Source organism: Dendrobates tinctorius, unplaced genomic scaffold (assembly GCF_039654945.1).
Source record: "Dendrobates tinctorius isolate UK_male_01 unplaced genomic scaffold, ASM3965494v1 ptg000202l, whole genome shotgun sequence".
Classification (NCBI taxonomy): domain Eukaryota; kingdom Metazoa; phylum Chordata; class Amphibia; order Anura; family Dendrobatidae; genus Dendrobates; species Dendrobates tinctorius.
In genome coordinates, this window is record NW_027361869.1 from 1,022,039 (window position 1) to 1,046,981 (window position 24,943).

The 24,943-nt window shown below is 45.9% G+C and overlaps 2 protein-coding genes across 13 annotated transcripts in view; one reads left to right on the forward strand and one right to left on the reverse strand.

The window, feature by feature from the left end:
* Positions 1-5,065, forward strand: part of GLIS2 (GLIS family zinc finger 2) — a 60,338-nt gene extending 55,273 nt beyond the window's left edge. For all 9 annotated transcript variants that reach the window (XM_073553534.1, XM_073553536.1, XM_073553532.1 and 6 more), the window contains one exon: positions 403-5,065. In XM_073553534.1, coding sequence (XP_073409635.1) covers positions 403-1,136 — 734 coding nt within the window. In that variant the 3' untranslated portion in view covers positions 1,137-5,065. The remainder of the gene's footprint in view (positions 1-402) is intronic.
* A 3,771-nt stretch (positions 5,066-8,836) lies between these two features.
* Positions 8,837-24,943, reverse strand: part of LOC141057042 (mitochondrial import inner membrane translocase subunit tim16-B-like) — a 122,938-nt gene continuing 106,831 nt past the window's right edge. For 2 of the 4 annotated variants that reach the window (XM_073553542.1, XM_073553543.1), the window contains 9 exons: positions 23,668-23,772; positions 23,502-23,587; positions 23,279-23,420; positions 20,676-20,765; positions 20,470-20,586; positions 20,253-20,388; positions 19,344-19,435; positions 18,789-18,875; positions 15,837-17,443 (listed from right to left, as the gene is read on the reverse strand). In XM_073553542.1, coding sequence (XP_073409643.1) covers positions 17,438-17,443; positions 18,789-18,875; positions 19,344-19,435; positions 20,253-20,388; positions 20,470-20,586; positions 20,676-20,765; positions 23,279-23,420; positions 23,502-23,587; positions 23,668-23,772 — 861 coding nt within the window. In that variant the 3' untranslated portion in view covers positions 15,837-17,437. Of the gene's footprint in view, positions 9,089-10,643; positions 10,710-10,951; positions 11,092-11,176; positions 11,262-12,978; positions 13,199-15,836; positions 17,444-18,788; positions 18,876-19,343; positions 19,436-20,252; positions 20,389-20,469; positions 20,587-20,675; positions 20,766-23,278; positions 23,421-23,501; positions 23,588-23,667; positions 23,773-24,943 lie in introns of those variants that run through there. The other 2 variants (XM_073553545.1, XM_073553544.1) reach the window with 2 other exon arrangements.

A 24,943-nucleotide genomic window follows, 5' to 3' on the forward strand; every position in this document is an offset into this window, starting at 1 on the left:
GGGAAAGGGATTTTTAAAAAATATTTTTGAACATTTTTTGTCCCATTGCGATCACGTGAGCACCCATAAAATAAATAATAATAATACACTGCACCACGTCAGCATTGCAGTGTATTATCCCTGCCGCCATGAATCGACCTATTGGTGGTGCTTCTGGCAGGACGGAGTAGGTGCAGTGTTTCTGTGGCAGATAAGGAAGCTTCCTCCCTCTGTCTAATCTTTTAGATTCCATAGTTTCAGGTATCTGCCCTCTATGTAATATTTGGGTGTGATTCCCCTTTAATATCATAGTTATCATTCTTCTTTTGAGTTAGGGGGAGCACTGACACCTTGGGGTGTACTTTCTTGTCATTATTTATTTTTTTTGTAACACCATTTTTCTTTTGTTTTTTTTTCCAACAGGTGAAAAGCCTTACATGTGTCCCTACGAGGGCTGCAACAAGCGTTACTCCAACTCAAGCGACCGCTTCAAGCACACGCGCACCCACTACGTGGACAAGCCCTACTACTGCAAGATGCCCGGGTGTCAGAAACGCTACACGGACCCCAGCTCTCTAAGGAAACACATCAAGGCGCACGGCCACTTCATCTCCCATCAGCAACGCCAGTTATTGAAGATACACCAGCCACCCAAATTACCAGTGTCCGGGGACGGCAGCTATACCAGCGGTGCCCAACTCATTATCCCCAACCCAGCAGCCATCTTTGGCAGTCAGACCCTGCCCATCCCATTGGCACCGGGACCTTTAGACCTGAGCTCGTTGGCTTGCAGCGGTGTAGCGTCTGCTCTTGCGGGGTTACCAAACCCCATGTTGACACTTGCAGGATCCCCTCTCAACTTGGCCAAGGGGTCCCTGCTGTCCCAAGCTTACTCGGCGGCGGGGCTCGGATTGCCTTTAGTCTCTCTGATTTCAGCAGGGAAATCGGAAAGTGAAAAACGACCTAAGAGTCAAAGGTCAGACAGTGGTGAAAGGACTGAAGGGTCAAAAATGAGGCCTAGTTCAGCAGATGCACTGTCTCTGCTACCCAGCGGGGTCTTAGATCTCTCACCTGGCATGGGCTCAGATTCTCTACTGCCAGGATGGGTGGTCATCCCTCCGGGGTCCTTGTTACTGAAACCAGCGGTGGTCAACTGAGAAGGCCGTGCCCCTGTAACTTTCCACCTGTGCCCACCAAACCTACACACACAACAGGGGCTCCTCCTCTGCCGAAAAAGCGTGACCCAGTTACATTCCCGGCCCGGTGATGCCCGCAGACGTCTGGCACAAGCACCAATGCAGAGAACGTGCATTTTTCAGCCTCGTCAATCTCTGCGCTGAAGTGTGACCGGATCTGTATAATTTTGCTTCCCCCCCCCTTTTGTGTGTCTAAAATGGGCACAGATGGATGGACGGCAAACACTGAACAGTAAAGATAACTTCCCCAGGGGACTTGAGTAGAACAAAGCACTTTGTCAGAGGCCAAGGTGAAGTTACTTCTGTTTCTCAGAATTCACGAGAGAAGGTTTTATTTTTTACACCTTCCGAGAAAAGCAATAATAATGGAGTTGCTCGGGAACGGAGCTGACTCTGCGAAACGACAAGAGAGGAGAGGAGCGTGGGGGGAGTCTGCGAAATGTCCGCTCTCGCATCCACCCTCCGATTCTCTGCGTACTCATCGCCGGCGCTATGGCGGCTTTTCACATGCTCCATCCTCATTCCAGAACTGTTCCCCGCTCGGACTTGTATCGTCCCGGTTTCTCTTATATCACATTCCGCTCATTTCCTTTTTTTTTTTTTTGACACGTACCTATGCACTAACTTGCTCTCTGCACTTTCTCCACGCCGCACCATTTCTTCATCACAAACCAGTTGATCCCCCCCCAATAGATATCCTGTGACAACGCATTCAGGCGCAATGAATGCCGCTTCTCTTTCGCTTGTCCTCAGAGCGCGCAGAAAATGTTTCGCTTTAAAAAAACAACAATCAAATCCCTATATATCCGGCATTTATCAATGAGCGAGGAGGAGGATGGTTCTCCGCAGGCTCCGCCATTGACGGAGCCATCCAAGCTATTTTATAGACTGCGAGTGGTGTGTGAGTTCGATGCTCTGCTGGTATCTCTTGGGTCCCCCCCTAGTCCACGATCTGGGCATCGGGTTGAAGTCCTTGAGTTAAAGGGGTCGTCTGATTTCCAAATGTTAGAAAATTCTGCATTAATAGAGGCCTAATGCATCCCATCCGCTTACTGAATTTAATGAGCACTGTGTAATACGTAATTTTACCTGTGGTGGCGCTGCAGAGAAAATTGAACACTGGCTGCCAGGATCTCCCCTGATCGCTGGAGATCCCAGCGTGATTTACAGTCATCAATTTATTATTAGAGGAACCTTCCAGTAAATCCTTTAAGAAAAAAAAAATTAAAGGGGTTGTCAAAATATTACAAAAACATGACTAATTAGCCCCACCCCTGGGCAAAGGTTGTGTCAGGTATTGCAGCTCAGCTTTATCGAATAGGGCTGAGCTGCAATACCACACACAACCTCGAGGCAAGGGAGGTGCTGTTTTTGGAGTAAAGTGGACATCTTTTTGATCCTTTAAAAACTTGGAAAGGCTATGGGATTACTAATCTAACGTTTAATATGTGATAGGGCTTGTATTGGGTAACATTAAGTAAAAAAAAAAAAGATGGGAAAATAAAATAATTGTCATTATCACCCCCCAATGGCCCAGTCTGGAGGCCGAACTTAGAGCCTCATATGTATCTATGAAACCTGTGGTCAGTCCGGGCATTGCAGTCCAACATATGGCCATTTTCTCCCAGGCAGAGCGCCCCCTTTTGCCTATAGGCTGGGTCTGATATTGCAACTCAGTGACTCTTGCCGTCCCGGGAATGGCGCTGATCTAGGCTGTTTGAACCTTTACTCCCAGGACCCTTGTGATGAGCGGCGTCTGCTGAAGGCTTATGTAAGCTCTGCTCTCCAAAATCCAATTTGTCACAGTGGGGAATGCAAATCTTCCTGGCTCCAAGAGCAGCAATCACGCTTCTGTGTGCGTCAGCCCCGTACATTCCATACACACGTCTGTGGCTCCGGGTACGATCCGGGCAGATGCATCCACAGCACATTCCACATAGTCCGGCACTCGTTACTTTCCATGTTGTACATGGACGTCCCGAACTCGTGTGTGATGCTTGTGTGACATCACAGCAGCATCGGGTGATTGCCAGAATGCCCTACGGAACGCCGCTGCGCGAGAACGTGAACGCCATTTTTATTTGGTATATTAATTTTTCTTTCCCCTGGAAGGAAGAAGCCAAAGTGGCCTCTCCCTAATAATCCAGTCCCCCCTCCACCCCTTTTAAAGGGATTGTCCAGGACTGAGATATTGATGCCTTTTTAGTACAGGTCATCCATATCAAATTGGTGTGGGTTTGACACCCGGCACCACACAACGCTGGACGTGCAGTGTACAGCACCGCTCCATACACTGCGTAACACCCAATCCCTTTAAGTGCAGGTCATCAATAGCTCAGACTATGCCTTTAGTTAGGAGAAACGTTGTTTTATTCAGCTACAGTTTTCCTTCAAGGCGTTTAAAGGGACTGTTAGCGCAGAATGACTGTTCAAACCCCGCACAGGATCGGGTGCACCCTTGGTGTGGCCAAACAGTTCCTGTCCGCTGATGGTTTCCCATTGATGTCTATGTCAGGAGTGCGTTTATGGTTATGCTACGCGGCGTCTTCATTAATGACGTCCATGAAAAAGCCTACCCCAACCTCCAACTACAGGTGGACTTCTATGTCCTGTGCCCGTCTGACTTCAGGGGTGAACGCATCCCGACATAGACATCTGAGGACCTTAACAATTGGGAACAGACGCATTTCAGAAAATTTTATTCCATGTGGAAAAACAACTAAAAGGTATTGTTTTTTTTGTTGTTATTATTTCCTCTTTAAAGCGTCTGTCACCAGGCTTCACAATATACTATCAAATAAACCTCTATGTCCTGGTGAGGCTGGTGTACTTACTTTGACAATGGCTGTATAACCCTGATATTAAAAAGAGTAATGACTCCATGTTAAGATCAGGTAAGAAAACATTAAAAAAAAAAAAATACAGTCTCATGTGCGTTTTCATAGTAAGTACATCAGCTTCAGCAGGTCAACGATCTATTTAATAATATGGAGTCAGTTTGTACTGTGAAATCTAGTGACAGATCCACTTCAACGTAAGCTTCCAACATTTGGCAAAGGTCCAGCAATCTCTAAATTAATTCTGATATTTATAGGGGTCAGAGATTCACAGGTAGCAGATTTTTTTTTCTTAAAGCTGCCCTAATTATCTCACTGCAGCTTGCAAATAGTCATGTACTTGCCACCAAAACAATGGCACTCGGATGTACGGTACTGATTTTCATCCTTGTGCGTGTATATATATCCTCAAAAGACCCCAATTACACGATACATTTCTGCAGCCACCACTAGAGGGCGCTCATAGCATAGTTTTATTATTGAGCTGAGTGTATGCAGTGTGCTCCCCCTAGTGGTGGCTGCAGGCAGTGAGGATTTTAGGCTTTGGCTCTATGCAGGGTTAGAGGCCTGTGGTGGCTTTTTCAAGATGTGATTTTGATAGGCAGTGCTTAAATTTCCGCTGGTGGGACCACAAGAAAAAGTCACATGCTGGATATTCTAAATTCTCATTCACACACATGTAATTACTGTGTTGGGAGACACTGGAGTACAGTAATACCAAGCAAAGGGAGTGATGCTCTGTGTGGCCCTCGGGTGCAGGAGTAATGATCTGCAGGCAGCCACATGAAGTGCCTTCTGTATCATGATGAACCTCCCTGTCCCCCCCCCCCCCCCTTGTCTTTTAACTCCTCATTGTCCAAGTGAAGACAGCTCTTGCATCGGTGTGCGTGGGAGATCCTGAGTGACTGTGACATGACGAGACCGCCCCTTGAGTGCGGAGATTGTCCAGTGAGCTCCATACGGGAGCAAAGCTGCCAACGAGATGCCTCCCCGAGTCGGGGGCATTTATTCAACCATTAAAAGAAACAATAAAAACATAAGCAAAAAAAATAAGTCCATGCTTGTTTTGTTTTTTTTAGATCATATCAAGTTATATTATGTAGCGGAATTTAAAGGCCTAAGGTTGGGTCATTAATATCAGATCAGTGGGGCGACCCCACAATCGGAGAATTAAAGGGATTTGGAGCAATTTATCTGATCTAGAGATCCCTCTCATCACCACTAGGGGGAGCAAAAGACATTACTACATACAAAACAGTACACAGCAAGCTCCCCCTAGTGGTGACATCAAGGATTCGGAATTGTATCTTTTAATTCCATACCTATGTGATGATCTGACCTCCGTTCGCATCTAAAGGCGCAAATAAAATAATAAATATGCCACAAACAGTGTCACTATTCAAAACATTTTTACGAAAAAGGCGCAAAGACAATGATGGATCCGGGGAAGTGTTGGACTTTAGCCCAATTTGCAGGTTAAATTCTTCCATTCTAATGAAAGGGTCCTTGATGCAAACAGACAGCACCCAGATATCATCCACCTGTCCTCCACATACGTCCGTGGTCGTGTACACAAGGCCTAAATGTAATTGTAGCAATGATTAGAAAGGTTTTCCTTAATATACCGCATCAAAATGTTTCAATGTTGTTTTTTTTTGAGCAAGAAGTTTGCGACGTCTGGGCTTTTTTAGGGTATGTGCACACGTTGCGGATTTGGCCCTACAGATCCGCAGCAGTTTTCCATGCAGTGTACTGTACCATGTAAACCTATGGAAAACCAAATCCGCTGCGCACATCCTGTGGAAAATTCCACGCAGATTTGCTGAGGTTTATTTTCCGCATCATGTAAATTCTTTGTGCGGAATCCGCAGCGTTTTTACACCTCTTCCATCATAGGGATCCGCAGGCGAAATCCACACAAGATCTGCACGGAAAATGCAGGTCATTTTACCTGCAGATTCAGCTAAATCTGTGCAGAAAAATCTGCAGCCAAATCCTCAACGTGTGCACACACCCTTGACCATTTAAAAATGGGGGGGGGAGGGAGTTAAAAGTATTTTTTTTTTTTTATGTTTTCATCTCTAGTAAAAAACAAATTAATAGACATACAAGATCAAGCACCATAAAACTACAACTAGGTGATCCACGAGACCAACCTCATACATGTTAGACACAATATTAGAGCGAGTAACTGATATGTCCGCATTGGAGACAGGAAAGAATAAACGAGCGCCAAAAAAAAAAAAAAAATGCTCAGAGGCAAAAACAGCAAAAAGAGAAGGGGTCACCTATAATAACGCACATACACGGTAGTACTCGTAAAAAAAAAAAAAACGCATTTTGCATCCAGAACCCTGACCAAGCTTGATGCAAAACTTTTTTTTTTTTTTTTTTAAATTGGTGAGCTGTGTATGTACGTTATTATACGTGACCCATTCTGTTTTTGCCTCTAAGCATTGATCACCCTGCGCTCTTCGATTGTTTTCTTCTATGAGTATCCGTCTGTGTCTGACTTAGTATGTCCATTAATTGTTTTTAATTGCATTAAAATATATATATATATATATATATATATATATATATATATATATACACACTCACTGGCCACTTTATTAGGTACACCTGTCCAACTGTGTGTTAAGACTTAATTTCTAATCAGCCAATCACATGGCGGCAACTCAGTGCATTTAGGCATGTAGACATGGTCAAGACAATCTCCTGCAGTTCAAACCGAGCATCAGTATGGGGAAGAAAGGTGATTTGAGTGCCTTTGAACGTGGCATGATTGTTGGTGCCAGAAGGGCTGGTCTGAGAATTTCAGAAACTGCTGATCTACTGGGATTTTCACGCACAACCATCTCTAGGGTTTACAGAGAATGGTCCGAAAAAGAAAAAAAATCCAGTGAGCGGCAGTTCTGTGGGCGGAAATGCCTTGTTGATGCCAGAGGTCAGAGGAGAATTGGCAGACTGGTTCGAGCTGATAGAAAGGCAACAGTGACTCAAATTGCCACCCGTTACAACCAAGGTAGGCAGAAGAGCATCTCTGAACGCACAGTGCGTCGAACTTTGAGGCAGATGGGCTACAGCAGCAGAAGACCACACTGGGTACCACTCCTCTCAGCTAAGAACAGGAAACTGAGGCTACAATTTGCACAAGCTCATCGAAATTGGACAGTAGAAGATTGGAAAAACGTTGCCTGGTCTGATGAGTCTCGATTTCTGCTGCGACATTCGGATGGTAGGGTCAGAATTTGGCGTAAACAACATGAAAGCATGGATCCATCCTGCCTTGTATCAACGGTTCAGGCTGGTGGTGGTGGTGTCATGGTGTGGGGAATTTTTTCTGGGCACTCTTTGGGCCCCTTGGTACCAATTGAGCATCGTTGCAACGCCACAGCCTACCTGAGTATTGTTGCTGACCATGTCCATCCCTTTATGACCACAATGTACCCAACATCTGATGGCTACTTTCAGCAGGATAATGCGCCATGTCATAAAGCTCGAATCATCTCAGATTGGTTTCTTGAACATGACAATGAGTTTACTGTACTCAAATGGCCTCCTCAGTCACCAGATCTCAATCCAATAGAGCATCTTTGGGATGTGGTGGAACGGGAGATTCGCATCAGGGATGTGCAGCCGACAAATCTGCGCCAACTGTGTGATGCCATCATGTCAATATGGTCCAAAATCTCTGAGGAATGCTTCCAGCACCTTGTTGAATCTCTGCCACGAAGAATTGAGGCAGTTCTGAAGGCAAAAGGGGGTCCAACCCCTTACTAGCATGGTGTACCTAATAAAGTGGCCAGTGAGTGTGTATATATATATATATACACACACACACATTTTTTGAGCTTGGCAAATGTTTTGTACAAAGCTCTCTAGATCTTGCTGCGCAGATAAGGTTTCTCTACTTCATCTGAGGCTACTAATGTAGGGTTGGTAACCTAAGGTGTCGGAGCTCAGTGGTAGGAGGCAAAGTACTATCCCCGCCTGACGTGGGTGCAATAACCCCCAATAACTTACTGTTGTTACGGTATCTGACAGCTATATTAAAGCGGTCACCAGATATCACAATACAAGCAGCAAATGGATTTTAGCCCTGATGAGGATGGTGTACTTAATTTGAAAATACCTGTTAAAATTGCTGTGTAAAGCTAAAACAAACATTATAAATTCTGCCTTGGAATTAGTACACCCAATAGATCATGCTGTCCTCTCGAAACTGTTTTTTTTTTTTTTTTTAAAGTAAGATCTACTCAACCCCATTCGCATCCATGCACATATTTGGCATGTAGAATCCTCTTGTCCTGACAAATTCCCCTTGGGGCGCATTCCCCATATACAAGGACACAAAGCAGGTCTAGAGGCCAAACAACACCTCAAAGCTCAGCTTCCCAGACCAACCATGTGTTATGTTGTCTGCTAGCAATACTAGATGCGGCCTACAGAGAGGAGAGGCGCTATTTTCTATATCTAAATTCTACTCATCACAACCTGTGAAGAACTACTGTGGGTAGGAAATTACTTTATTCGGATCATTTGTGCCTCATCAGGGCCAATAATAAAATACAAGGCTTGGGTAGAACAAAACGGCGTCCGGGAAGAACCAGTGCCCGAGATTCAATCATCCTAACCTTCCTGGACATTCGAGAATCAACAGTAAAAATGCTCGACTGTAACCAGCGACATTCAATGGCTGCGTCCAGTGTAAGTGCTGGGGTGGGGAAAACCTGGACAGCAGTCAGCCACATAGGACTGTCATGGCTGCCTCCACTGTGCACATGGCATGTGTGATCCCATACACCACTCATCACAATCACCTACAAAAATATAAAGCTTTATTATCTCAGCAATATATTACATGAAGGATTTCCCTGTCTTGTGTTATCAGAGGGGATAACCTGATGTGTGGTCACAGAAGTCATCACCGTCACCCCTGGAGCCGTGAAGGGGGATATTGGCAGGAGGCATCTGGAAGGGTCTCAGTCACGTGGTCTTGGACTCCTCTCCCGAGCGAGTCGTGTCGTTTTGGATCTGTAATTCCTGGTCCAGTCGCTCTTTGGCTCGAACGACCTAGACATAAAAATCAGAATAAAGTGACGTTACAAGATTATTGTGCAGGAACCGGCCCAGTACTGGGCGCTCGACCACAATACGGAACATCCACAATCCTTCTAGGGCCGAATTCAAGTCTGCAAATTTGGGGTGTGACTGCAACTGTGTGTAGCTCTGTGAGCGTGACCAAGGGGCTCACAACATTTGGCACAATTGAAACTAGCAATTTCCTATCTGCAAAATGGACGAGACCAGATTGGTTCGAATCCGGTCCCCACGAGACACGGACCAAAATGACAGCCAGTGTAACTTTCCAAAAGTGTAAAAGAGGCGGTCAATAAATGGCCCTCAAGGTCTCTGCTGGGGGCCCTCAAGGTCTCAGCTGATCACTGCACATCTGGCTTTGTATCTGAGGCTCAATGTGTCCTCATCAGTCAGCAGTAGTTTAAGTTCAGAGTTGCAGACAGTTGTTGCCTTTATTTTCTCCTCTTCTTCCAAGACCATTACATTTTTATGGAGATGCTGCCGTAGTAGGGTTTTAGGGTTTATTATTTTGCGGGATGAGTTGTAGTTTTGAATTACACCTTTCGTTTTACTACATAATGCACTAAAGAAAACAAGCAATAAAAAAAATTCCAAGTGGCATGAAACTGAAAAAACAAAAGATCACGCTGTAGATTTTTGTGTTACGTTTGGCCTTCGACTGCTACCACGCCAATTTTCACCTTGTAATTGTATCACGTGGGGAGGGGGCGCTCCCCTCCCATATCTAACCTTTTAAATGAACGATTGACAGTGGCATTTAAGAGGTTAAAATGCTGTGATTGCAGGCAGCTTTGTCTCCTTGGTGCCGGCTTGTGAGTCTGCGCCATACACACAATGTGAACATCAGTCGCACATGAACGGCGAATGTCATCAAGGGGTTAAATTAAAGATGGGATGGCTCCCCACCATGACTTCTACATACGCAGCTCCTGCACGGATCCGTATCACAGTCATATGTACAGAGCGTAATATACATGACGGCACACCGTAAACAGGAGAGAGACGATGAACAATGGGGGTCCGATCACGAGGACTCCCAGTGATGCTGAGATTGGGGCTTTGGATCCTCAGAATCGGGCTCTACAGATGAAGCAGAGTTGCTCAAGCTCAGCTCCATTCATTGTCTATGAGACTGAAGGAAATAACGGAGCATTGTACTTGGCTCATACACAAGGGGTGCAGTGGTGGTGGAGCACATGCACCTGTGCTTCATCCAAGATGGAGCTCTGAAGCATCACTGGGAGTCTCAGCGGTTGGACCCCAGCGATCAGTAAATTGTCCCCTTTAAAAGGGCTGCCCCACCAACAGGACAGGCGATTAATATATGATCGCTAGGGGGCCGACTGCTGGGTCTCCCCCTGATCGTGTAATTGCAGGTCCCTTGTGAATGGAGCTATAGTACATGCAGGTGTGACCATGGCTCCAGTCACTGCCTTTGGGAGCGATGGCCACACACATGCATACAGGGGACATGGGACCACCAGTCCGGGGAGTATCCTGGCGATAAATGTCGATGTGCTGCACTCACTTTTGACTGTAAGTAGAAAGATCCTCCTGCCGCCTTGTCATTCACTTTGAAAAGATGGTCGAATTTCTAGAGGAGAGAGACAAGATCAGATCCTCAGTAAAGTTTTTATCGTGACCTGCAAGGAGCGTCTAGCTCCCCCTGTGGGTCATCTTTCAAAATAGGTAGCATTTAAAAAGTATTACGGAATTGTTATTTGAGCAGTTTTCCCGAATACCATATTTCAAGCAAATGTACATGAGGTGACGTATCAGAAGCCCCCCCATGAATCATGAGGTCTCTGGACTGCGTCCCCTCTGGGCCTTTCTTACCGTCTGGATCTCGTCAGGTTCCAGTTTGGAGACGTTCAGGATCTGCTGCGCCTCCTGCAGGCTTATTCCTGACAAGCTGCTGGCTGCTGCGGACTCTTTTCCTGCGCGCCCCCCTCTCGCCTCTGCGGCTGCTCTGCTTGCTGGGTGATGACATTGGGGGAACATCATGTAAGAGGCGTATATAGTGCACAGCGCCGTCACCTCTACTGTACGCTGAGCACTTACCGGCAAACTCCTGCCGCAGGGCCCTTGTGAATGCCCGGCCCACCACCTGCGCCCCCATCACCAGGATCTGAGCCAAATACTTCGCCTATAGAGGGGACAACGCACATCGGTAAGCACCGGGCCGGCTCCAGGCCTTGTGGGTCCCTACTCATGTATGATCCCTCCTCTTTTCAGGAGCTACCACTCTATGTATCTTCCTGTGTAGCGCCAGATCAGTGCTGGGTTTTGCGGCACGAGCTGCAGGGTTTTTTTTTTTACTATTTTGGGGTCCTTGTGACTTTCTGATGATCTCTTATTGAATTTTTTTTAATTAGTGACCAAAAAAAAAAAACAGCAATTCTTCCATTTCAATTATTTCCAGTTTTCACCTTAAGTGATAAATATTACGTGTGATTAATTCGTAGAAAACCGAATAATTAATATTTAATTTTTTATTAGAATTTCTTTACTTTCTAGGAAAAGAGATGTCATTTTTTATTATATATTCCTCTCCACGCCTTTTTTTTTTTTTTATTGGTCCCCTCCTCCCCAGGGATCCCCAAATTACTGGATTACGTAGGTGTACATCACTGGCACCCTCCCCCAACGACCATGACGTCATTCGCACCCTATAATCACTTTGTATGGAGGCCTTCGGGAAGGGAAACTTACAACCCTCCCTCAATTTCAAAACTCTTAATTGTCACAACTGGCAGCAGCATCTTAGGGGTTAAAGGGAAGTGATCATCAGAAAAATGACTTATCGTTTAAAGGGAACCTGCCATGTTTCCAGACACTATGGAGTTAATCTGCAGGTAAACTGCAATACTGAAAATGTGACCACCAGGAGAAAATTAACTTTGTTCCTCTCGGGAGCCGCCGGCTTTCAGTCAAAGAGGAGACTGACAGAACGATGTGAGCCGCGGCTGTAATCCCGCCCGCACACTGACCGGCGGCACGCTCTGCACCAGTGCGATGTACAGCACGCTGTCAGTCAGCAGCGGGGCGACGTCACATCTCTCTCCTCTATGACTGAAAGCCGGCGGCTCCCGAGAGTAGTACAGCTCATTTTCTCAGGAAGGCGGCCGGGCAGCAGTATAAAAACTATTAACCATCAGATTAACCAGATAGCTGCAGGTTAATAGCATAACACAGGTTTCCTCTAAATCTGGGATTTTTTAGACATTTTTGGCAATGGTTTTTTTTTCTATATCTCAATCAGGAAGCACATGAACATTAGCTGCGATGATCAGACCCCGGCCCGATCCGCTGTACTGAAGCATCTCATGAGCGTGTGCTAAGTAACGTAGTCCACAGCCATTGATGGATCCTGCGCTATAACTTCTGTATGAAGGCGTGTGCTGTCACTGACTCTGCTGGTAATGAGACTGCTGAAAAAAAGCTGTTCCTGAAAGGACAGGAAGGAGTATAAAGAAAAAGGTTTATCTGATGACATCGTGTCCGCTGCAGCCAATCACAGGCGGTGCACCTGGGTGAGCAGTGGTGTCATATATGACTACCGTAGAGCCCTCGCCCTGTAACCATCAGAGGCACCGTTGTCATAGTAACCCCACGGCGCTGCTTTACGGTAACGCGGGCACAACGGTCCTAATAACATTTGTCATTGGTGATAATCGACTTTTGGGGTAAGACACAATTCTATCAAAGGAAAGGAGCAGTCACCCGTGTCATCTTCACGTCACTGCCGTTAAAAGAGCCGCACGCCGGGAGGGCATGCTGGGATCTGTAGTGCAGAGCCCACACATGGCAGTGCCCCGCACACAGACGCCGCTCGCTGGGTCACGTCTCGGTCTCTCTCTTACCATCCTGCTCTGCTGCCGTCAAGGTGACACGTGCGGCCGCGGCGTCCACTCTCCCGTGCGGTGCAAGGAGCTTGATGACGCCACGGTCAGGTGACCGGGCTGAGACACCACGTGACGACGCCATTTTGGAAGCGTTTGTGGAAGCATTGCATTATGGGAAATTATGATGTAAGCTAACACGTCATCAGGCAACGGCCTGGACGAGGAAATGCGCGCACGCGCAGTAACTGGCGCTTGAATGTGCGTCTATCAGCCGCCATTGTGTGTGTGTAAATCCTGAGGAGTAAAGAGTCCAGCCAATGAGAGTTCAGCTTTTATCTGTCCACTTAAGTGAAAACGGAGATTTGATTGGGCGACGTTGTTACCATAAAAGGGAAGGGAGGGATAGCCAATTGCAGCCAATCAGATCTCAGCTTTTTTTTTACATTTTGAAAAGGGAAGCTGCCTCCTGATTGGACTAACACGCCGATTGGCCCTTACATTAACCCCTCCCTGCCTCGGCCATTTTTCATTTTCAGTTTTTTACAACTTCCTTTATTTCCAAGAGCCAGAACGTTTTCATCCCCATAGATACAGAAGTAGGAGGGATGGTTTTTGCTGGACGGATCACCGTGTTTAGTTCCACCGTTCCTCTTACTGTACAATGTAGAAGACATACATTCCATATCTGGTGAAATGATGGGAAAAAACCTAAAACGTTATTCTGCCATTGTTATGTCATTCATTGTGCAATAAAGCGATCGTCTGGCTCGAGATTCTCAGGCTCAGGACAAAGGCGCCGACACCAGACTTGTGGATATGTCTTCATTATTTTAATAGTTAAAAAACTGCGGATCTTAGATTTTTAAAAAAAAATAATTATATATTTTATCCGTGGAGCCGTGCGGTTCTTGTATTCTTGGGGGACGAGCTGTCGTCTCTATCCAAACCATTCTGGGATACATACAATGTGTGGATCAATCCCTTTTTATTGCATTTTTTAGGGAGATGCAGCCACCAAACTGGAAGTCTGACGCTTAAAAAAAGTAATAAGACAAATAAGAAACTTTGTAACATATCTTAGTTACGGAAATCTGATTTTCTCTTCCTGGACAGTTGGTGCTTATAAAGTTCTATGGAGCACAGGAGGTGGGGAGGAGCTAAAGGAACACAGACATTCTGCTGCAAGCTCTGAAATGACCGCTATATTTTGAATTTTTCTTTTAAACTGTAAGGCCGGGGTCACACTGGCGAGGAATACGGCCGAGTGAGAGGCGTTAAAAGCACGCATTACACACGGACCAATGATTCTCTATGGGGTCCCTCGCACAAGCCGTATATTTCTCGTCCGTATTCTACGCTCCGTGCCACTCGCAGCATGCTGTGATTGTCAGCGTACTACGCCCGTAATACGCCAATGCAAGTCTATGGGTGCGGAAAAAATACGGATTACACACGGAACACACATGTGACCTGCGAGAAATACGCACCCGGTGTCTTTTAGCAAAGCCGGCAATTCAGTGCGCTATACAGTAAACTCACACTGACAGGTTTAATAAAGAAACAAAAGAATAGATATATACACATAGAATACATATATATATATATATATATATGCATTCTATGTGTCTATATCTATTCTTTGTTTTCTGTTAGAAACCCTGTCATAGGGCTCCATTATATGTCCATTTTGCAAGGCGGCGAGAAAATCTCGCCATACGGATTACATACGGATGCTTACATGCGCAAAATACGCGACCACACCTTGCTTACGGATGACATACGGAGCACTGTTTAGGGGCCATTCATCCGTATTACGCATGTAAAATACTGACCGTATTTTGCGTCGGTTAGTGTGACCCCGGCCTAACTCATTTCAGCACTCTAGCTCCTCCCTCCTCCATAGAATTTTAAAAGCACCAACTGTCAACTCTCAGTAATTGGAAAATCTGTTATCACTGAATACAGATTTTACCGTTTTTACCCATGAAATCAGTGAAAGGATCAGTCCAAGAGGAGAAAGAAGCAGATTTCTCCGATAAGATATACTACAATGTGGTTTATTTCCATGTGTACTATTGATTTATTACATCGACGGTTACTCTGTTTCTTATAGGAGTTAAATAATTTAATGACTTGATTGATGGTATTGTCGCGTCCAAGTACTTTTTTTTTTTCAATTTAGTTTATTCATTTTTGCATTTAGATTTTTTACTGCCCCCAATAGGAATAGAACTAGGGAAAAAAAAGATCGCAAGGCACATGGACCTTATGTGTGCCGTTCGATTTGAAAAACACCCATCTTATATAAAACCTGACATTTCATCAGTCGAGTACAGTAAATTCTAGCCAAGGAAGGGGCCTCGGATATTGGCCCCCTCCCAGACTAAGAGCATCTACAAGATGTGAAAAAAGTGCAACCTGTGAAGCATTAAGAGGGGTTTGATGGTTTCAGGAAACCTCTATCCTATGGGGGCAGTTGGTTGAAAAAAAAACACCAAATCCTTAATCACCCTTCTCAGGTCCAAAGCCACTGCTCTGCTGCAGTGTTGATGTCATGTAGACAGCCCTGCAGCCAATCGGTGACCTTAGCGCCGCCTGGTGTCAACTCATTTAGAGGCGCTAAACAGTGATGGCCGCATGACAATAACAGACACTCCGCACTGGACCTGGGGAGTATGAGTAAGGCTTTTTTTTTTTTTTTTTAAAGCAATTTGCAGCTGGGGATCGGGGATTTCCTAAATCAGAGAACCCCATTACCCCATTAAGCCTTGCCACACAACCTGGAATATCAGGCATGCCAGACGTGGCAGAAAGTTCACCTGAAGCAGATATTTCCTATCATCCATTTGAAGCAGAGACAAGAGATGGACACGAGAGACGTTTTGAGAGTTTTATTAGAAGTATAAGGCAGACCCCGCTCTGCAGGGCACATTTGGCAGTGTCACAAGTGGTCCCTGTGTTAGTAAAATATATGGCTTCTACCTGGCAGGTAAACATTAGACAAGGTATGACCCGGGCATCTCATTAGACCTGATCCCCTGATTGACACTGGCTAAGCAAGGGAGTCACTAGAAAAAACTCGTGCAGTCAGGAAATACACCGCCATATTGTAAACATCACAATATTCCACAGATCATACACACAATATGTAGGTAGACTAAAAATGGCACCAGAAGGCAGAGGATGGCAGAGGATGCCAGAGTGCCCAGTGCCAGAAGGCAGGGGATGCCAGAGTGCCCAGTGCCAGAAGGCAGAGGATGCCAGAGTGCCCAGTGCCAGAAGGAAGAGGATGCCAGAGTGCCCAGTGCCAGAAGGCAGGGGATACCAGAGTGCCCAGTGCCAGAAGGCAAGGGATGCCAGCATGCGCCCAGTGCCAGAAGGCAAGGGATGCCAGCATGCGCCCAGTGCCAGAAGGCAAGGGATGCCAGCATGCGCCCAGTGCTAGTAGGCAGAGGATGCCAGAGTGCCCATTGCCTGAAGGCAAGGGATGCCAGCATGCGCCCAGTGATATTAGGCAGGGGATGCCAGCGTGCCCAGTGCCTGAAGGCAGAGGATGCCAGAGTGCCCAGTACCTGAAGGCAGAGGATGCCAGAGTGCCCAGTGCCTGAAGGCAGAGGATGCCAGAGTGCCCAGTGCCTGAAGGCAGGGGATGCCAGAGTGCCCAGTGCCTGAAGGCAGGGGATGCCAGAGTGCCCAGTGCCTGAAGGCAGGGGATGCCAGAGTGCCCAGTGCCTGAAGGCAGGGGATGCCAGAGTGCCCAGTGCCTGAAGGCAGGGGATGCCAGAGTGCCCAGTGCCTGAAGGCAGGGGATGCCAGAGTGCCCAGTGCCTGAAGGCAGGGGATGCCAGAGTGCCCAGTGCCTGAAGGCAGGGGATGTCAACATGCGCTCAGTGCCTGAAGGCAGAGGATGCCAGAGTGCCCAGTGCCAGAAGGCAGGGGATGTCAACATGCGCTCAGTGCCTGAAGGCAGAGGATGCCAGAATGCCCAGTGCCAGAAGGCAAGGGATGCCAGCATGCGCCCAGTGCTATTAGGCAGGGGATGCCAGAGTGCCCAGTGCCAGAAGGCAGGGGATGCCAGCATGCGCCCAGTGCTAGTAGGCAGGGGATGCCAGAGTGCCCAGTGCTAGAAGGCAGGGGATGCCAGAGTGCCCAGTGCCAGAAGGCAGGGGATGCCAGAGTGCCCAGTGCCAGAAGGCAGAGGATTCCAGAGTGCCCAAAGCTAGAAGGCAGGGGATGCCAGCATGCGCCAAGTGCTAGAAGGGATGCCAGCGTGCCCATGCTGTGGCGGCCCCCATGGTAGGCAATGCTCCAGTTTTCAGGAGGGCCAGGAATGCTGGGAGTGTGTAAACAATTGGCCTGAGTTTACTTTTCCCTGGGCCCGGAATGTATCAGAAGCAGAAGTTTCGCCAAGACATTTCCAGTTACATGGGAGAGAGGTGAGGGGTGAGCAGGCCGCTGGGGTTACCGGAGGTCACCGCTAATCCTGAAAGAGACAAAATGCAGACTTGTAAGGAGAACAAAGAGCATTTTGTGCAGAGTTCGGTGCACGCTGCTGTGTCTATGGAGAGGAACACGCCAACGTGTAGACATATTCTGCCCAGGTGTGCAGCACGTGTGCAGGGTATGGCTGGGACGTATTACCGCTGATTAATCATTCTGTATAATTATTATTTTAACATCTGCAGCAAGAGACACTGAGGGCTCGTCCATGGGGACGGTCTGGAAGCACTTTGCTCAAAAATGTGTATAGAAAGCATATTCCCTTTAAAAAAAAAACAAAAAACACACCAACTTTTCCGTTGCTCCTTAACATGTTGGTTTCTGTTGGTGTGGAGTAATTGATTTCATAGTGTACCTGTCCGTTCAAGTGACTTTTCAGAATAAGCTGTTCTATGGGTGTACATGAGGAATAATACCATCTCTGGCCATTATAGGAGTTCTATTGAAAATATTATACAGTAGTCCTGAGCAGTGTAGCTGTGAATCTAGCACTTGGGGGAGATAAAACACTTACTAAAAAACAGAGGTCATTATGCAGTAGTACTGATGAGTATATTTATAACTGTGAATCCAACAATGAGGTGAGATAAAACATCTGAAATCTGAGGACATTATACAGCAGTATTGAGCAGTGTAACTGTGAATCTAACACTGGGGTGAGATAAAGTCGAAGTCCCAGCGATCAATAAGTTATCAGTCACTTATCCTAAAGATGGGTTATAACTTGTTTTCTCCCAATAACCCCTTTAAGGTGCCATTTTGATGTAACTTTTGAAACTAAAACAGTAAGAGGTTTAAAAAAAGAAGTAGAATGGATCCTATATACTTCCCTTCCCATTACCATTTACTTGAGACCTTGCCTTGAAAAAGGCATAAAATATTGCATCAAAATGGAACTTCTGAGAGTAACTGAGTAAGAATTGCTCTCTTGATCAGGGATCAACAAGGTAAAGACCATATCCTAAAGTCGTCCTTATGATTAGTCATCAGTACCCGGCCCGCCGTATACATCAGCCGAAGGCAGCAGCCTGTGTGTTCTGTGACATGGAAACAATACAAGCCGAGTCTGGTGACCGCAAGCCCAGCAATGAAAGTATCCATGTGTAGGCTCACCCTGGGCTAAGGAAAAGGAGAACCTACAATTTTGGAGTCTCAGAGGACAGAGAAACCCACAGGATGGATTATCTTCTGAATCTTGTCCTCGGCTGAACCCCGGAGAAGAAATGGATTCCAGCAAATCAAGCAGAACTTTTCTCATTCTGTATCAAGATCATAGAGACCAAGAACACAGAAATGTATCTGTGATATTCACAGTCTTTGCTACTCACCCACTCGTCCTCATCAACTCCTTCAAATGCATCCTGGGGCAGAGGGTCGTCCCGGTTCCCCAGTTTTGCCACCATTGCACTTAGAAGCTGAGGAATAGAAAGAAGACGAACATGGATTAGTCGTCAGGGGTTTTCTACTGCAGTAGAAGACTTAGCTTGGTTTCCATCTGCTGACAACTTGGTGGCAGGCCACACTAGGATAACACAAGGCCTAAATTAGGACCCGTCACCCAAGGTCCTGGCATTAGCGTCAGGCTGCTGTATGCCAGAGCCTAAAGTAGTAGCACCCTACTGGTCTTGTAATTCCACCATTTTATACTATCTACCCCTATACACTGTGCGCTAAACCTGCTGAAATCAGCGGGGTCAGTGACAGTCTAATATGTATGGGGTCTCCCAACTCTCCCTCCAAAAGATATCGGTGGAGAAAAGGATCCGGAGTGCTGAATTGTAATTCCTTTTGTTCTCCCGCTGCCAAATGTGTCACTAGTTATCTCCTACCCTTATTAAGTGATTGGATACAACATAAAACGAGGATCAGGCTGCAGATCTAACCTCCTCCTTCTTCTGCTCATCTGTCTTCTCTTGAAGGTACACAGCAGCTGGCACAAACTTCTTGCTTGGTGCCTCCTTAGGAGCTTGGCTCACTGCGGGCAGGAAAAAAAATAATTTTTAACCCTTTAAGGATACAGCCATTTTCGATTTCTGCATCCTTTTTTTTCTTGCTCCCCTTCTTCCAACAGGTATAACTTTTTTTTACTGTTTTGTCCACATAGTCATATGAGAGCTTGTCTTTTTTTTGGGAAAAGTTGTAGTTTTGAATGACACCATTCATGTCACCATATAATGAAAAGGTAGAAGAAAAAAACAAAAACAAAATGGCTTTCGAAGATTGGTATTTAGGTTGTCTGTTGTGTGGGGGAAAAATTACCTGGTAATAGGATTGTTCAGGTCAGAACGATTACAGTGACACCAAAAAAAAAATTTTATTATTATTTTAGTAAACAAAATTCTGAATTTAGTTAAAAAAGAAAAAAAAAATTCTTGCCAATTTGCATTTTGAGGCTTATTTTTTTTGCATGGTGAGCTGTAGCTTTATTGGTGCTTTGATCATTTTATTGCAGTGCAGCCAAAAAAACCTCACCATATTTGTGGTTTCCATTTTTTCCATAATTTATGTGCTAAATATAATTAATTATTTTTTTTCATTTTTTGGCCTATAAATGATACTGAATGTGTTTTTTTACTGTAATTTTTCGATGGAGAAAAGGACTCAGATTTTTATTTTTTTGCATTATTAATATGACAAACTTTATTACTGTATGTTTTTTTTAGTCCCCATGGGGGACTTTGCTCGTTCTATACATGGTTATATCATATAGAGATGCCATACAGTGAACAGTCATTAGCGAGTGTCCAGCTTCACCTTTATGGACAGGTACTCTCAGTGTTACTGGCGCTTACCAGGAATCATGCCCTGAGGACAGAGGCTGATGCTCGGCTGTTGCTTGTCTTTACCACTCAGCCATTCCTCCGCAGTCAGTGCCGGCTGCCAGGTGACACGGGACGGTGGGAACACGTCATCTTGGAAGAACTCTTTCTATGTTGGCAAAATAACACGACATCTGACTCTTCATTCACACTGTTATACGCAACCTACTGAACACCAAGCAGCGCCCACCTTAACACGTGGCACCCGGAAAGCTACAGGCTCAACAGAGCTGTAACAGAGGCGAAGGGCACGCAGAATCTCCACGTCCGGCACTGAGCAATCCGCCTTCCGCAGGTACTGGAAACCCTGGTGTTAGAGAAATAACAAGACAGTAATCTGGTCATTATACACAGATGCCTCCTGCACCAGATATATCATTAGATGCGGGGTCCCACCTTATGTGGATCGCTGGGGATGAAGGTATTACATTCCAGGAAGTAGGGGGATTCCGGCACCACCTCATAGAGGAACACTCTGGTGTCACCCTAGAGAAGAAGCAGCACAATCAGGCTAGTAAATAATAGCAAAGGGAGATGCAGATAAGAACCTCTCCAAACCCAGGACAGGACAATAAATACCCAGATTCCCCATAAAATTACAATTCTGGAGCAGGAGCCTATACCAATATTCCCACACAAGTCAGGGCCTATACCCCCTATTCCCACACTAGTCAGGGCCTATACCCCTATTCCCACACTAGTCAGGGCCTATACCCCTATTCCCACACTAGTCAGGGCCTATACCCCTATTCCCACACTAGTCAGGGCCTATACCCCTATTCCCACACTAGTCAGGGCCTATACCCCTATTCCCACACTAGTCAGGGCCTATACCCCTATTCCCATACTAGTCAGGGCCTATACCCCTATTCCCACAGTAGTCAGGGCCTATACCCCTATTCCCACAGTAGTCAGGGCCTATACCCCTATTCCCACAGTAGTCAGGGAAGATAAATCCAATAAATATACTGGATGGAGAAGTAAAATAGAATATAAAGCAGATTACAATCTCACACCCCCACAAAAAGTACGGACAATAGATGACCAACTGTAATAATGTACTCACACACAAAGGACAAATCCAGTCATAAGGTCAAATAGAAAGTAAAATCAATTTTATTGGTATGTAAAAGATCATACAGACAAATAGGCACAAAGTGGGGCTAGAAGATGGAATAGTCATTCTAACCACATGCAGGAGGCCCAAGGTAGGTATGTCACAAGGCAGGTATATATCAACATTATAATAGTGAACGCATATCACATCGCTCATTCATGCACAGTGGCAAGGCCCCTTGATGAAGGTACGCCGAAACGCGCGTCGGGGCGGGTAGGATTGTCCAGGAAGGCGGCTCTGCTCTTTATAAGGTACCTCTATATATTTCTATTACTATGGTGCGCTATTAGCGCTATCTATTTATTGGATGGATGTGGCCTAATTTTGGTTTCTGTCAATTTTGCCTGATCTGGGTACCTTTTATTGCCACTGTGCATGAATGAGCGATGTGATATGCGTTCACTATTATAATGTTGATATATACCTGCCTTGTGACATACCTACCTTGGGCCTCCTGCATGTGGTTAGAATGACTATTCCATTTTCTAGCCCCACTTTGTGCCTGTTTGTCTGTATGATCTTTTACATACCAATAAAATTGATTTTACTTGCTATTTGACCTTATGACTGGATTTGTCCTTTGTTTGTGACCACAGTAGTCAGGGCCTATACCCCTATTCCCACACTAGTCAGGGCCTATACCCCTATTCCCACACTAGTCAGGGCCTATACCCCTATTCCCACACTAGTCAGGGCCTATACCCCTATTCCCACACTAGTCAGGGCCTATACCCCTATTCCCACACTAGTCAGGGCCTATACCCCTATTCCCACACTAGTCAGGGCCTATACCCCTATTCCCACACTAGTCAGGGCCTATACCCCTATTCCCACACTAGTCAGGGCCTATACCCCTATTCCCACACTAGTCAGGGCCTATACCCCTATTCCCACACTAGTCAGGGCCTATACCCCTATTCCCACACTAGTCAGGGCCTATACCCCTATTCCCACACTAGTCAGGGCCTATACCCCTATTCCCACACTAGTCAGGGCCTATACCCCTATTCCCACACTAGTCAGGGCCTATACCCCTATTCCCACACTAGTCAGGGCCTATACCCCTATTCCCACACTAGTCAGGGCCTATACCCCTATTCCCACACTAGTCAGGGCCTATACCCCTATTCCCACACTAGTCAGGGCCTATACCCCTATTCCCACACTAGTCAGGGCCTATACCCCTATTCCCACACTAGTCAGGGCCTATACCCCTATTTCCACCCTAGTCAGGGCCTAAACCCCTATTTCCACCCTAGTCAGGGCCTATACCCCTATTTCCACAGTAGTCAGGGCCTATACCCCTATTTCCACAGTAGTCAGGGCCTATACCCCTATTCCCACAGTAGTCAGGGCCTATACCCCTATTCCCACAGTAGTCAGGGCCTATACCCCTATTCCCACAGTAGTCAGGGTCTATACCCCTATTCCCACAGTAGTCAGGGCCTATACCCCTATTTGCACAGTAGTCAGGGCCTATACCCCTATTCCCACAGTAGTCAGGGCCTATACCCCTATTCCCACAGTAGTCAGGGCCTATATCCCTATTTGCACAGTAGTCAGGGCCTATACCCCTATTCCCACAGTAGTCAGGGCCTATATCCCTATTTGCACAGTAGTCAGGGCCTATACCCCTATTCCCACAGTAGTCAGGGCCTATACCTCTATTCCTAATCCCAATAATGTGGTCTCTATTGACCAGACGTGTTATGTGATTGCCCCATTCCCAGCTTTCTGCTCTTTGAGTAACAAGTCATCGAAGTAGGAGCACAGATAGGAGATGTCTGATGGCCACTTATATACCAGGACCCCCATAGCCGCTCACTGCCGGTGCACCTGGTTGGCATGCTGACTCTTGGAAGGTAATGGCTGGTTGTCTCACCTTCCCAGTAAGCAGCAGGAGCCCAGTGTCCGGATCATAGTACGGGATAAGAGTGGCAGGCGACACATCGATGCTGATCGTAGCAATTGGACCTTGAGACAAGTCTTGTGCACTGTGCAGAGTCAGCTGCCGTTCACTTCGGCTGTGAAAAATCACATAATCACTGTCGCTTTACCTGCGCCACGTCCATGTCTTTATATAGCGGACATCAGGCCGCCCTCACCTGTCAAACCCAGACACCAGCAGATATTTGCCATCACACACCCAGAGGACACGAGCTCCGCGGGGACCTTCAGGTCCGACTCCCTCCTGTAACAAGCGACAGTCAAATTACCGCATTATTACGACATGAAAGAGTAGTATATAGAAATGGCGGAGCTCTATTTAACCTGCTGTGCCTCGGTGGAAACGCGTGGCTCATATATACGAATTCGCTGATCCTTGCAACAGGTCGCCAAGTGCTTTCCATCCGGACTCCATGCCAGAGAGAAGATCTGTAGGAGATAAAAGCTCGATAGACTTCAATGTTCACGGCGATTCCTCTATTATATACCCCTATATTCCACTATATTTTGATATGACATTTACAGACGCAAAAACACCAACTGTTTGTATTTTATTTGTTATTTATTATTATTGTTATTATCTTTATTTTTTTCAACTTTTTTTTTTTTTTTTTTTTTTTTAGTACTTTCAAAAACTTTTTTTCTTGTTTAAACTCTCCACTGTATTTTTTTTTTACTCCCCATAGGGTACTTGAACGTGTGATCATTTCATCATGTGTGTTATATGCTGCAATATTCCAGCATATAGTGAAAAACTTGGTTTACTACAGGGCCGAGCCTGAGCTTCACAGGAGGACCAAGATGGTGGAGACATGGGTTATTGCAATTGACGCCCTGCAACTACATCGCGGAGAAATGATGGCAAAAGAAAAAAAAAAAAAAAAAAAGAGGATCCTTGATGTATAATAGTACATCATGGAGCGGGAAGGAGTTAAAGTAGCTACAAGTGATGAGCAGATAAGGTGTTATCTGAGCATGCTTGGGTGCTAATGAGTGTCATCGGCATGCTCAAATAATATGTTCGAGTCCCCGAGGTTGCATACCTCATGGCTGTTCAACAGCTGCAACATATGCAGGGATTGGCTAACAACAGGCAATCCCTGCATGTGTCAAACAGCCGCAAGACATGCAGGTGCAGGGACTTGAACATATTTTACGAGCATGCCGAAGAAACTCAGATAGCACCTGAGCATGCTGAGATAACACCTTATCTGAGCACGTTCGCTTATCACTAGTAACTTTCCCATAAATGAGATTTATCACCAATCCACAGGATAGATGTTAGATTCTTTGGGGTCCAACTATTAAGAACTTCAAAGATTCCAAGAACAAGGGTCCCAAAATACTAGGTGATAATGGAGCGGTGCTGAGCATGTGCAACCACCATTTAAATAAACCGTGAGTGCAGTAGTGGTTGCACATGCTCAGTACCGCTCCATTCACACATGGTCAGGAGTCCCACTGGTCCGATCCCCACTAATCATACACATAGTGATATATCGGGTTTATGGGACTACCCCAAACAACTGAATTAATGGTAATATCTCAGATTTCTTAATTTATGCATGATACAAACACATTAACTATCAACAGGCTTGTA